The sequence below is a fragment of the Hydra vulgaris genome, chromosome 10 (assembly GCF_038396675.1).
Source record: "Hydra vulgaris chromosome 10, alternate assembly HydraT2T_AEP".
NCBI lineage: Eukaryota > Metazoa > Cnidaria > Hydrozoa > Anthoathecata > Hydridae > Hydra > Hydra vulgaris.
In genome coordinates, this window is record NC_088929.1 from 347327 (window position 1) to 360861 (window position 13535).

General features: G+C 30.8%; 2 protein-coding genes across 5 annotated transcripts in view; one reads left to right on the top strand and one right to left on the bottom strand.

Annotated features, from left to right (window-relative positions):
* Nucleotides 1-1858: 1858 nt before the first annotated feature.
* On the bottom strand, nt 1859-4186 carry LOC100203074 (G-protein coupled receptor-associated protein LMBRD2). The gene has a single exon (XM_065807020.1). It carries the CDS (start codon nt 4042-4044, stop codon nt 1942-1944), a length of 2103 nt encoding a protein of 700 aa, XP_065663092.1. The 5' UTR covers nt 4045-4186; the 3' UTR covers nt 1859-1941.
* The window catches only part of LOC100204268 (E3 ubiquitin-protein ligase RNF10), a 28792-nt gene continuing 19435 nt past the window's right edge, over nt 4179-13535 (top strand). Inside the window, exons 1-3 of one of the 4 annotated variants that reach the window (XM_065807017.1) lie at nt 4179-4715; nt 5156-5283; nt 10413-10555. In XM_065807017.1, coding sequence (XP_065663089.1) covers nt 4592-4715; nt 5156-5283; nt 10413-10555 — 395 coding nt within the window. In that variant the 5' untranslated portion in view covers nt 4179-4591. Of the gene's footprint in view, nt 4716-5149; nt 5284-10412; nt 10556-13535 lie in introns of all 4 variants that reach the window. The other 3 variants (XM_065807016.1, XM_065807018.1, XM_065807019.1) reach the window with 3 other exon arrangements.

Below are 13535 nucleotides of genomic sequence, written 5' to 3' on the forward strand. Positions count from 1 at the left end.
TACATAATACCATAAATAGATGTCTTCAAAGGATCCTGTCCGAATCCAAAGACTTTAGGGTCGTATAAAGTTTCTAAGGGAGATTAGGAGAAAGAGGGATCTGCAAAAAGCGTTCAATAAATAATGGGGGGGGGGGGGATCATTATCAACTTGACACACGTTCCAATTTAAATAATATTTTCTAATTTATACAGTTTTATTTAAATTATAAAATTATTTAATTAAAAAAGAAAAGAGGAGGTGGTTGGGGGGGGGGGTATTTTAAATGCGTGCGTATTTTTTAGAGGGGGATAGGGGATCTTAAAAGTATGCATGGCAAATTCTGTTTCACTAATAAAAAGTCAATTTATTGCAAAAAATTTATAACAAGTAAAAAAATGCCTACCTCTGTAGTAACATGGCCCAATCAATCGATCTTTACGGACTCACAAGTTTGTGTGGCCGTATTAATCGATTAATTGGGCCATGATTGATTTCGTATTGTGTCCGATATGATTGATTTTGTAAATTGTGTCAGCAAAGATTATTTGGGCTAATAAAAATGTTTGGGTCATTGTTTTTGCAAAAATAATGAGCCAAATTTTTTTTTATTTTCAATTTATATATCATTTATTTGATGATATGCGAAAACAATGAAAAAATTTGAAAATTATCATATTTATTAGAAGGACTGAATTTACAAGAGCGAAGCAGTTGCAAAAACTTATGCCAGTTTTTGAAACTTTTTCGCACTCATGCCAATGTTTACGACGCATAGAGCGATTTGTAAGGAAACTCCGTTATCAAAATACAGTTGAGAGTTTAAATAACGTGCTCTTTTTTCTTTTTCTTTAAATAACCTTTTTTTCCTGCATGAAAATTAAAAAAATTTTTTTCTTGTAATTGTCTTATGCTAAAGTGTAACATAATCAAAAGTTCAGTAAATGTGTTGGGCCATGTTTAAACTTATAATATTTCATATATTAGAAGTGTTAAAAATTTTATAGTTTATTGCAGAAAAAATGACCTTTTAAACTAAAAATGAAAAAAGTTTATTTTTTTTAATTATAATTTCAAAAAAATCTTAAATAAAATTTTTTTTTATAAAATAATTGTTATTTTTGAAATTTTTATAAAGTTTTGCTTCTTTTGAGACCCAACATGACATACTTTTGAAAAAATTTTTTTTACATAATATTAGGGACCCATTAAAATTTTAAAGGTCTTGAGGCACCTCAAGATAATTTCCTAGAGCATTGATATTTTTCCAGAGTATTTTTGAAATGAATAGACAACTTTTGCACACCCAGGCTAAACGAATTGTAAAAAAAACTAAAATTCACTCCACCCTATTCTACAACATTGCTCAATTTTAGCGCTGAATGATTCTACAACATTGCTCATTTTTAGCGATTAATGATTCTAAAACAACAGTAATTTGATTTTTAGACTTCTATAAATATTACGCATTTTACTTTTTCTTTATTATAAGTATAAAATTAATGCTAAAAATATATAAACTACAAACTAATAATTTTTCTGAGGACTCTGTAATTCTTATAAATTGAATCAAAAACTACTTGCTTCTCTGTTGCATCTTGCCCCAATGCAACGTTTATTCTTATTTTATTTTCAACATTGCAGGATAATTAAGTTTTGTTTATATCTTGGTGCATACAATGTTGCATTAATACATCCATAAAATCTATTTTATTTCCGATTAAATAAATTAAAAAAAAAAAAAATTATAGGAAATAAATATAATTTTTAAAATTGTGTTGCAAGTAGCCATGATCTCCCCTATAATAAATATATAATACATAAGGAAACCAAAAACCTTATAAAATGTGTTACGAAGTAGTATAAATAAATCTAATACTTCAATTTCTTAAATATTATAAACAATTCAAAATGCGTTCACAATTAAACTAAAAAAAAATATAACCATAGATTTATATTAAATTATGCATCATCAAATATATTTCTTGGTACACTTGAACGACTCAAAACACTAGAGTGAACATTTGAAAGGGAAACTCCCTTTATATTTTGATATCCTTTTACAACCCTGTCATTTGTATCTGGAGGTGCATACTCAATATCAGACATTAAATTAATTTTGTCCTCACTATGATTTAATTTTGAATACAGCATTGGTTTGTTAACATTAAGTCTTGTTTTTGAACTTAAATTTGATGTTTCTAATATGGAGTCATCTGAATTATTTTCATTATGTTCTAGACTTTTTTCGCCAACATAGCGATCAGATACAGTTTTAGATCTAGCTGACCAATTTTTGCCATTTATCTGTCTTTCAATTTTTCTTTTTTCACGCCTGACTATCTCTTTACCCTCACGAACAAAATCTGCTGAAAAGTCATCGTCACTTAAAAATTGCTGAATTCCAAGACAATGTAATAACCGATTACCAATACTAAAAAAAGTACATACACAAACAAGCAAAACTATTATTGGATAATACAAATTAAAACCTTTTGCAATGAAAGAAAGCAAATCCATATGACCCATAAACTGAGTAAAATATGTTTCACTAATTTCAGTTCCACTCCTTCCAGTAACATGTCCATCCATGTGTATCATAGCGAGGAAATTTAAACATATAGCATAAGTGAGGCGACAAAACAGCAACCCACTGAATAGCAAACTGTTGGCATCTGTTTCATGATGAGGCTCAAAATAGTAAAAATTAAATATTTTAATTTTAAAAACAGTATAATATGTGCAAATGCACATATAAGCTATGGTCACACAGGATACAACTTCGATTTGAAAATATAAATAATTTTGTTTTGTTATATTAATAAGATGTGTAAATATAGATAAAACTGGCTCAGTCATAAAAAATGTTGACTCTGACCAAACCAAACAAATACTTAATATCAACAAAAGCAATGAGAGTACACGAAACATCCAAGGTTTTATGATTATCTCCCAAAACCATAATAAACGCATAGCAAGAATACTTTTCTGAGTATATTCAGAGAATGATAATTTAAACTTTTTATCAGAACTAGATTTATTTCTCTCAACATCTTCTAAGTAAAATGCTAACTTAAGTAAAGCATTCCACTGAACATGTGTTCGATGAGCACGTTGGGTAATCACCATTACCTTTTTATGTAAGTTTACCAGAGCTTTTTCATTGAATTCAAGAGTACCTGCTTTGTAGTCTAAAAAATCATCATTACCCTTACAAAAAAGCGCAACACTACTTTCAGGACATTTTTTAATGATTACATCTAAATGTTTTCTTAAATTGCTATTATATTTTATTTCTTCTGATGCTTTTTTTACTAGGCTAAGAGTATCTGCAAGTTCTTCATCTGCATCTTCTTTGGAAGTGCTTAACTTAGAAACTTTGAAGTAAGTATGTTCAAGTCTTAGATCAGATCGTGACATGTTCCATGAAGTTCTTGGCAGTTCAACTAATCCATAACCAAGTAACAATACTAAAAGCAATAAACCCCATGTATTTGATGCAGTTATTCCAATTAACTTCAAACTATCTGAATTAATTGCTAACTCTGGTTTTAGTGCAACGTATATTAATAATGCACCAAATATAACTAAGTAACTTCCATACCAAATAGCATTTTCATAAAGAGCTGTTTTTATTTTACCCCAAACTGTAAATGAACCAGCATAAACATAAGACTGCATCATAGGTAAAATAATCCATGATAATAATTGCGAAGACCAATAAATAACACGCCATAAATAAGGTAAAAGATCACCAGATACATAGGACCAAGGAACAAAACAAATAGGCTTCTCATCTCTTTGCTTTGCAAAATCAGTTCTAGATAGTGGATAAATATTTTTAAGCATATTGGTTGAATTCGAACGCTTTAAGCACTCCAAGTAGCAACTGTTTGAAACGTCGAGTGGAAGTATAAATACAATAAGAAACGAGAAAAACCACGAAATAAATACCGCAAGAGTTACTAAAACATGCTGTTTTCGTAAATCTCCATATTGATGAAGTATTATCAACGTAACAAAAAATACACATACAAATTCCAAGGCAAACGGTACAGGCGACATGATATTGACATCAAGAGATGTACTAGAAACCTTAATTAAATAATTTGTCCTTCATCTTGAATTTATAAATCCTTGGTCAATTATGCGCTGTTTACTTTTTGTATTATTTATTAGCGATCATTGCAGTCATGCGTGTTCTCGCACTGACGACCCGATTTTTTTAAACGTTACCAAATCTAACATTTTTTCTGCGTCTTCCGCTTTGCTCTGACGTTATTTTCTGCACTTTAGTTGGAGAAACTTTTGTCTCCAACTTAAATTTTATTAACATCATCAGCTATATTTAAAAAATTTTATAAAAAATAACTAGATACTAACATTAAAACCAAATTACTGTTGTTGTAGAATCATGGAGTGCTAAAGATGAGCAACAACATTGTAAATTATAATGAAGCAACGCCTTACTTGGCTATAATTGAAGACATTTGTTGTAAATATTTAGGCAGCTCTCATTTCTGCCTATTTTGGCTGGAGAGTTTATTATTTTATGATAGGAAAAATTTAAGCAGAGAAATTACGACTTTCAGTCAATCTAAAGATATAAAAGATGCATCATTCTAACGGACAAGTCCAAAATCAACCTATACATCATCATGTAAATCGATGGACTCCTGGACTTAGCTTAGAGTATGAAACTGAAAAAACTAGATTTAAAGGAAGAATTTTCAATGGTATTTCTTATATGAGATGCATTTTTTAGGAATATTATTTTCAAAAATCAAATACAATTAGTTCTTAGTTAATAACTGTATCAGTGATGAAAACCAATTTTTTTCTTAAAAACTTTTATTAAGCGTTATCTTAAATTTACATAAAGTTTTCTACTAATACATTAAAAAAAAGATACATAAAAAAATCCATCAGTAATGTTATTGAAATCAAGTCATAAAATTAAGTCAAAATGTTATGAGTTGCCTCCACACTTGATTATTATATTGATTATATCCACACTTGATTATTATATTGAAAAGTATATTATGAATATATTATGTTGCCCAACAAAAAAAGTATATTGTTATGAAATTATCATATTGCCTGATAATGTTATAAATATTTTTTAAATAATGAAAATTAAATTTTATTATATGTTATATGTTTTGTTGAGGTTTAGTACCAGCTCCAAATCGTAATGTTACCAAGTCTGTCAGACAGAGCTATAATTGTGCAAAAAAAGATCAGTCTTACACAAAAAATTTAAAAAAACTGGATTCATCTGAACCTCTTGTTAAAGAGATTTCTGTAAGTTGATCTAATTTTTAATATAAAATAATATAAATAAACTGTTTTTAATTTTGATTTACATTTTTAATTTTTTTAACTCAAAGTGGTGGGTGCCACACTAACCTTCTTTTTTTTTTTCTATGAATGATTATGAATGTGTATGATTTCCTGTGTATGTATATCCTGATTAAGAATTAAAATAAAAAACCAAACAAATATTGGCATTTTTAAAAAGGCAGTTTTAAAAAAACTTGCAAAAGTTCAAAAAAAATCTGGAAAAGACTACAAAACTTGTAGATGCAAAAGGGATTCCAAACCTCCAAACATGTTGTGTTCATTTTAAAGAGAATGATTTAAAAAAAAAATGTTTTCACTATGTACATCCAATAGTTGTAGCAAATCAGTGTCTTCAAAACTTGTTTTGGTTTTTCTTCAGTACAACTGGGAAACCAAACTACAGTACAGGAGCATGGGGTTGAAAAAAAGTCATAGCCCTAGTCAGGCTTGCAGAGCCGGGAGCTGAGGATCCAATAGTTTTTGCAGGAGCCGGAGCCGAGAAAAACTAGTGGATCCCGGCTCTCAAAAAAATGTTAAACTTAACAAATTTTTTTTTTTTAAAATTTTAGGATAGTTTTTTAGACATTTTTTTGGCGACCTCTGCACTTCATTCAAGAAACTTAAAACTCAAAATTCTCCAAGTCTCTAACAAATCATTTCATATACAATAAAATGACTCACTCAAGTTTAGTCTGAAATGCCATCTCAAAAAAATGGCCGCCACCATATATTTGCTTATATTGTATTTTTAAATTTTTATTCTTGTGAAATGAATTAAGTGCCATATTTATTCTTATCTTCTGTCATTTTTTTTTTCGTTTCAAAATTATGCAATGACCTTGTAATCTTGTATTTTTCTTTTCTTCTCCCATTTAGATAAAGTTGAATATATATTTGGAATTTTTCCGCGATTTCTGTTATTTATAAATTGCAACCATGAATGATAACGTAGAAGGCGAGGGGTTATATGATGAACTGAAATGGTTTGCTTATTGCGAAGAGAACGACGTGTTTTTTTGTCAAGTTGACATAAGTGTAAGGGAGGAAGTTGGCAAACTTTGCGGTGCAACATGCAAAATGCAGTATAAGGGAAAAGAGAAACGAAAAAAAACCCCCACCGCCAACATAAAGCGCCATTTTGTCAATAAACATTCGACACTTTTGACAAAAATTGTTGAGGCAAGAGAGCAGAAACTGAAGAAAGAGAAGGCCGAAAAGGAAAAGAAATGCACCTCATCCATTTAAGGAGGAAATCAGGTTTCAACTAGTGAGACGAGAAAAGTACAAGCACCCATCGATTGCTTCCAAAGCAACAACAAAGTTACCATCACAATTTCGAAAAAGTTCAAGAAAGGAATGAACATGATGATTCTTCAAAACAGCGTTCTCTTTAACCTAATCAGCAGTGATTGAATCAAGATTTTGACTGGCGATTTGGCAAAACATTTTGGCTTGAAATGCCAAAATCGGGCTGAGTTAAAAATCAATTTACAGGGAAAGCTGGTTTTTCTGAAAGTTGACAGAGCTTCAAGACATAATCTTCAAAACAATGTGCGGTTTTTCATGGATAGCGAAATCACTCCTAAAACTTTGGCAGCAGTTGACAATCATGCTAGACACAAGGCAAAAGAAATTCAAGAATCTCTTGAAGGCGTGCTGGAATCATATGGCATTAGGTAAGAAAATGTCCTCGGAATTACGACTGATAATGGATTGAACATGGTGAAAATGGTCGGAGACTTTGGAAAGACAGATGCAGAAGATGACGTCACTGACAAGTCTGCTGAAGAACTTGCTGGCGTCGAAATTGAAGAAGAACTTGAGGTTGAAATTAAAGGTGATCTGCTGGATGCTAATATCACTGACGACGTGTTTGAACAGCAGAGGCCTTACTTCGACGAAATATCGAATAATATGAACACCGTTAATCTGCAACATTGTGGTGCTCACACCTTGCAGCTGGCTGTTAAAGACGGCTTAGAAAAACAAGGCATTAAGTCTCTGGTTGGCAAAGCTTGAGATATAGCAAAAGTCTGTCGAATGTCAAAAGCAAATGAATTTTGCAAACAACACAACTAAAAAGGTACATACAATATAATCGCAAATCGCAATAAATGAAAATGTTTAAATGAATATTCCTAAGAATCTGAACTTGAGTTTGAATTTAACATTTGTCAATAATGCGTTATCAAAGGTTGAAAACATTCAAATTTAAAAAAAAATTACTCAAATTTCTTAAATTTATAGGTTGCAATAATTGACAATGCAACCAGATGGTCCAGTACATTTAACATGCTCAACCGACTTCTTGAGATACGTGATGTCCTGAATACACTGGAAGCGGAATTTAAAACCTGTGACTTCTAAATTACGAGTGGAAGCAATTAAAGAAACTTGCAAAAATCCTTAAGAAACCGGTAGTCACAATTCAACAATTCCAGAGTCAGGATTTCACGCCTGGGAACTTTATTTACATTTGGTAAATTCTGAAGGAGGAGCTAGTTTCTGGTGAATTCAAGGCGTTTGATTTTGGGAAGAATATCAGGGATTCGATGGTGTATCAGGAATCATTTTTGTTCGATAATCATTTTTTTTTGTGCTGCTGTATTTGTAGATGTGCAATATCAATGCCTTCTTGGAGAAGAACAACAGGTTTTTATCTCAGTTTTCGCTCTATTTTAAACGAAAATTGGAGTTAGAAGTTATGTACTTTTAATGAAATTCAAAATACTGTTTCATTTAACTTTACTTTTTGACATTCTACTTTCCTCACTGCAAGAATATGATAGATTATAATTTGTTTGAGATTTAAAAACATTAAAAATGCTTACAATATTTCAGTTGATTGCTGAAGACACACTGTGGAAAATCCAGAAAAAGCTCAATGTGCAAAAGAAGTTCAAAATCGAGGGGAGTGGAATTGGTTGTCATGGAAATGACTCTGGCAAGAGTACTGGAAGCGGTTTGGAAAATAAAGAGGAATCCGAGGAAATGAGTCCCAGAAAAAGGATGCAAATTCGAATGGAATGTGCTCGGAAGCAAAAAAGGGAGCAGTGCAGCCAAGACGTTATTAGTCATAAACAATTGGAGGAAAAAGAATTCTGAGAGGCTATTCAAAGTTTGCCAAAGTTTGCTCAATGATGGAAATTTGAAGTGCAAAACTGTTGTGGACGGAATAAAGCTGTTTCCCGAGTTGATTCAGAAAGCATGCCAGATTGCTTCTGCTCTTCCTATGACGCAAGTCAGGGGGGAGCAGGTGTTTTCTGGCCTAAAATTTCTGACTCCGGGCCAAAGAAGTCATGAAATCGGATTTGATTGATAGCATGGTTTTTCTTCGAATGAATAAAGAGTACATTTGACTTTTAAGTGTGTATTGACAGAAAAAAAAAAAAGAAAACGTTTTGAATTTGGAATTTGATGCTAAAAAAGTTTGTTAAAAAATTTGTGTAGAAATGACCAGACAAAGGCATAAATTTGCAAGTACAAAATGAAAGGGTATATGAAAGAGACTGATTCTTCAAAAAAATGTAATAGTTTATTTTTCATTCATTAAAAAATTTATGAATAGATAGCAAGGTATACTTTTAAATCTTATTCTTATATTGACGTTATGAGGAGCCAATGCAGAGCCGGAGCCAAGTTTTTACTGGAAGCTGAAGCCGAGTCATGTAAAAAATTAGGCGGCTCTGCAAGCCTGACCCTAGTATGTGTGTATATATATATATATATATATGTATATATATATATATATATACACACATACACACACATGTGTATATGTATACATCATAGCTGTATAATGTTAGGACATATTTTGCACATTTTAAGCTTTACAAATTTAAGCTTTTTAAGCTGACTTTGGCATCAACTTTGATGTTTTAATATTTCTTTATGATAAATTCGCGAAATCAAATATTTATAAAGACCAAATTAATTTTAATCTAAATCAGGCCTTGTTACGAGATTTCGCTGAGTAACGAAAACGTGTAGTGCATTTCTAAGTAACTCAACTAAGCAAATATATTTTGTATTGTTAAAAGTTATATTGCGTCACTAGCGTCTTTTCAAGTACCGCATTGTAATTAAAGTTATTTTATTAACGCGTTCAAAATCAGAGTTTTTTTTTTCTCACTATAACAAAAGTTACAAATAAAGTCTGTTCCTGTTTGAAAAATCATTTTCATTATTTTTTTCAAATATGAACTAAATTTTATTTGGAAAAAAATATTTTTTTCATAAAACGTAAAATAATATTTGTTTATTTTCTTATAATTTTACAGTTGGTTTTTGGTTATTTTAGTAACTGTTAATAGATTTTTTCTTATTTATTTTGTGAACTCTTTTTAATAATGTTTTTAATTAATAAAGAGCTTTTTCTTGTTATTTATCAGTTACCGATAACATATTCGTGAACATAATTTATTTTCATAAATTAACGAACGTCATTAAAACTTTACGTTATTGAATTAACAATATACAAAATATTTCATTAATAAAATATTTACATCAAATAAATCATGCATTTTTTAAACTATTATGACAAAAAATAATTTTTATATTTAAAAAGAATTTATATATTTAATTTCTTAAGATAAAACTTAAAACACTTTGTTTTTTTTTTAACTAATTTTTAACAACAACAAAAAAATTATTTAACAAATTGTTTCTTTAACAAAAAATCTATTAGTTTACAATTGCGGTTAAATGCTTTTACTTACGACTTTATTTCTTCTGAATAAATGTCACGTAAACGACATTAAAAGATAATTTAAATATTCCAAAAGATATAAGTTTTTGCGTAGCGCAAAACTGCTGAACACGTAGGCAAATCGCCTTTTCGCAAGCAAAATGCAAACTGCGTACCGCTTCTTAACAAGGCTTGCTAAATATATGTGTGTGCTAATAGTTCGCCAATAATCTCTAATAATATAAAAAATATATAATCAATAATATCTCTAGTAATATTAAATTAAAATGTTTTGATTTTACTATAAGGATTTATTATTGACAATTTATTTTGTAATAACTTAGATAAAAAAATTTTTTTTTTGTTTTTAAAAGTTGCTTTAAAATTAATTGTAAATATTTAGAATGGTGGTGTTTCTTCTTCATTGAGACTTTTGAATTTTCATTATTCCAGTCCATCATCGAATTCAATGCAGAAAAACCAATCAAGCAATTACAGAAAGAAAAGAACTGCAACATTTAATAAAGAAGTTTTTTTGCAATCGAAGTATTAGTTTTTTAGTTTTTTTTTTAAACTTTATGTTATAAGTTTCTATAATTAGGAATTTTTTTTTTTGGTACTGCTTAGGGTTTATTAATAGTAATGAGGTCATTGCTTGGGCTATTCAACAGTTTACTGAGTACTATCTATGCTTTGAGTGAAGTTCTTTAACAAATTGAAAATTGAATAAAGTAACTAAAACTATCAAATACAAAAAACCATCATCACCAAGTTGTCTAAACCTATCATTTACTAATATTCGTGATCTTCGAAGTAACTTTTCTTCTGTTGAGTCTTATCTCTTGCAAAGTTTACCAGACCTATTTAATCAATGAGACTAATTTGAGTTCAGCTGTCTCATCTTGTGATCTTAGTGTTGATGGCTATCTTCCTTTAATTTGTAAAGGCTCCAGTCACGTGCTTGGCCTGGGCATTTACTTTTGTAAGAATTCTTTTATCAGGAAACTAGGTTTGAATCCACAGACTATTCTTTTATGTGCTTTCGTTTAGCACCACTTTACTGTAATGCCTTTCTCTTTGTTCTATATTGCTTTCCTTCATCTCAAGACTGCACTCTTTGATGTTATTTCTGATCAAATTGACCAAGCCCTCTCTCTTTATCCATCAGCTAATATTGTTGTTGTTGGTGACTTCAATAACAATTCCAGGTCAAGCCTCACTCTTCTCCATGGTTTTCCTCACATTGTGCTGCTGCAATTGCCAATCGAAACTGTTACTTCCATATCTATCAGCGAAACAATTGTCCAAAAAACAGATATCTGTTTATTACTGCTAGAGGCCATTGTAAAAAGGTTTTTACAAATGACAACGCCTACTATTCTCAGGTCATGAAATCTTGTATTTTATCACAAAAATTAGGCTCTCATAACTTCTTGAGAGTCTTTAATAGTATCAATAATAAGGGCAAATTGGTAATTCCACCTCTCTTGTATGGTTCAGACTTTGTCTTCTCACCTAAAGACAAAGCTGAATTGTTTGCTAAAAACTTTTCATCAATATCATCTCTTGATTCCACTAGTTACGTTCTACCTGATATTGCCCACAAACATGAAAACCACAAAATGGTTGACTCATTGCTTGACATCCGTATTACTCCAGCTTCTGTATCTAAAGTGATTTCCTGCTTAGACTCTTTTACAGCTTGTGGCTCGGACAACACACCTATTAAAGTCTTGCAGAAGTGTTCTCTAGAGCTGTCGTCTATACTTTCATAGCTATTTAAAAAATGCTCATCAGTCTTGTTTTCCAGTCTGCTGGAAAGCAGCATCTGTTCTCCTTATTTTTAAGAATTCAGGGAGGCGATCTGACTCGTCTAACTACCGACCCATTAGTCCTCTTCCTATCATAAGAAAAGTTTTTGAATCTTTAATTATCAAACACTTAATCTTTTATTTTGAATCTAATAACTTCCTTTTTGACCATCAATATTGATTTCGATCTTCTCGTTCTACAGCTGATTTGCTAACAGTAATAACCGATAGGTTTCATCATGCATTAAATAAAGGTGGAGCGATTAAGACTATCACTCTTGACATTTCTAAAACATTTGATACAGTTTCGCACGCTTGTTTTCTTCATAAGCATTCTTCTTATGGTGTATCTGGTAACATCTTTAAGATTATTTTGTCCTTCTTTTCCAATCGTAGTTTAAAAGTTGTCCTCGATGGACAACACTCTTCTTCATATTCTGTAACTTCAGGGGTTCCTTAAAATTCTCTTCTTGGCCCTATACTCTTTTTAATTTACATAAACGATCTTCCAGATATTCTCACATCTAAGGTGGCATTGTTTGCTGATGATACGACCATTTTTTCTTGTCTTGATAAGAAGCCAACACTCTCTGATCGCTTGGATGGGGCATTTGAGCTTGAAAAAGATCTTACTCTACTACAGCATGGGACTCATCGCAATAATTTAGATCTCTCTATATCAATGAATGGTAATGTACTTGATGAGTCGTCTGCTCTTCTAGAATTAACTCTTCTAGGATAATGTACTTGATGAGTCGTCTACACCTTCTAAGATTAGCTCTTACTTCCAATCTTCCTTGTAAACCATATATCAAATCGATTGCAAAATTAGCATCTGCTAAGGTTGCATCTCTTTATTGAGCTTGACACTTGCTAACTCTGGATTCTATTCTCTATCTCTATAAATCTCAAATCCGGCCTTGTATGGAGTATTGTTGCCATATCTGGGTTTGATCTTCTAATGATGTCTTTTCTCCTTTAGACAGGGTGCAAAAATGCATAGTAAACAGTTGGACCTGCACTTACACCTATTCTCCAACCATTATCACATCGTAGTTTTGCTTCTCTTTCTCTTTTCTACAAATAATGGGCACTGCTCTAAAGAGCTAGCGTCTCTCTTGTGCCATCTACTAAACTTCATTCTCCTGTTACTTATCATTCAATTAAGTCTCATCCTTTTTATGTGACTGTTCCTAAGTGTTACATAAACTCTTATTTTTCTAGTTTTTTTCCTCGAACATCAGTTCTTTGGAATTCCTTGCTTTCCTGATTCATATAATTTTCAATCCTTTAAGTTGTATGTTAATCATTATCTTGCTCTACAATCTTCATTTGTTATTTTTTATAAAATTTTCAAAATTTTATCATATCCGATACAGCATGCATACATGGTACAATATAAAAAATATAAAAGAAAATTTTGCAGGAATGATGTAGTCTGACAAATTAATGTATGACATAATAGCAAAGAATAATGTGTTAAAATAAAGGTATGGAACATTTGAAAATGATTCGTTATTTGTTTAAGACAAAATCTATTATTACATTTTTCACATTTTATATATGCGAAAGTTGAAGTACCTCGAAGTCTACAACAACAGCAAATACTATCTACAGTTAGTCCATGCTCTAAGTATCAATTTGAACACAAATATGAAGCGTGTGACCTTGTTTTTGTGAACAAATACAATATTGTTTTTAAAGTGTCACAGAAA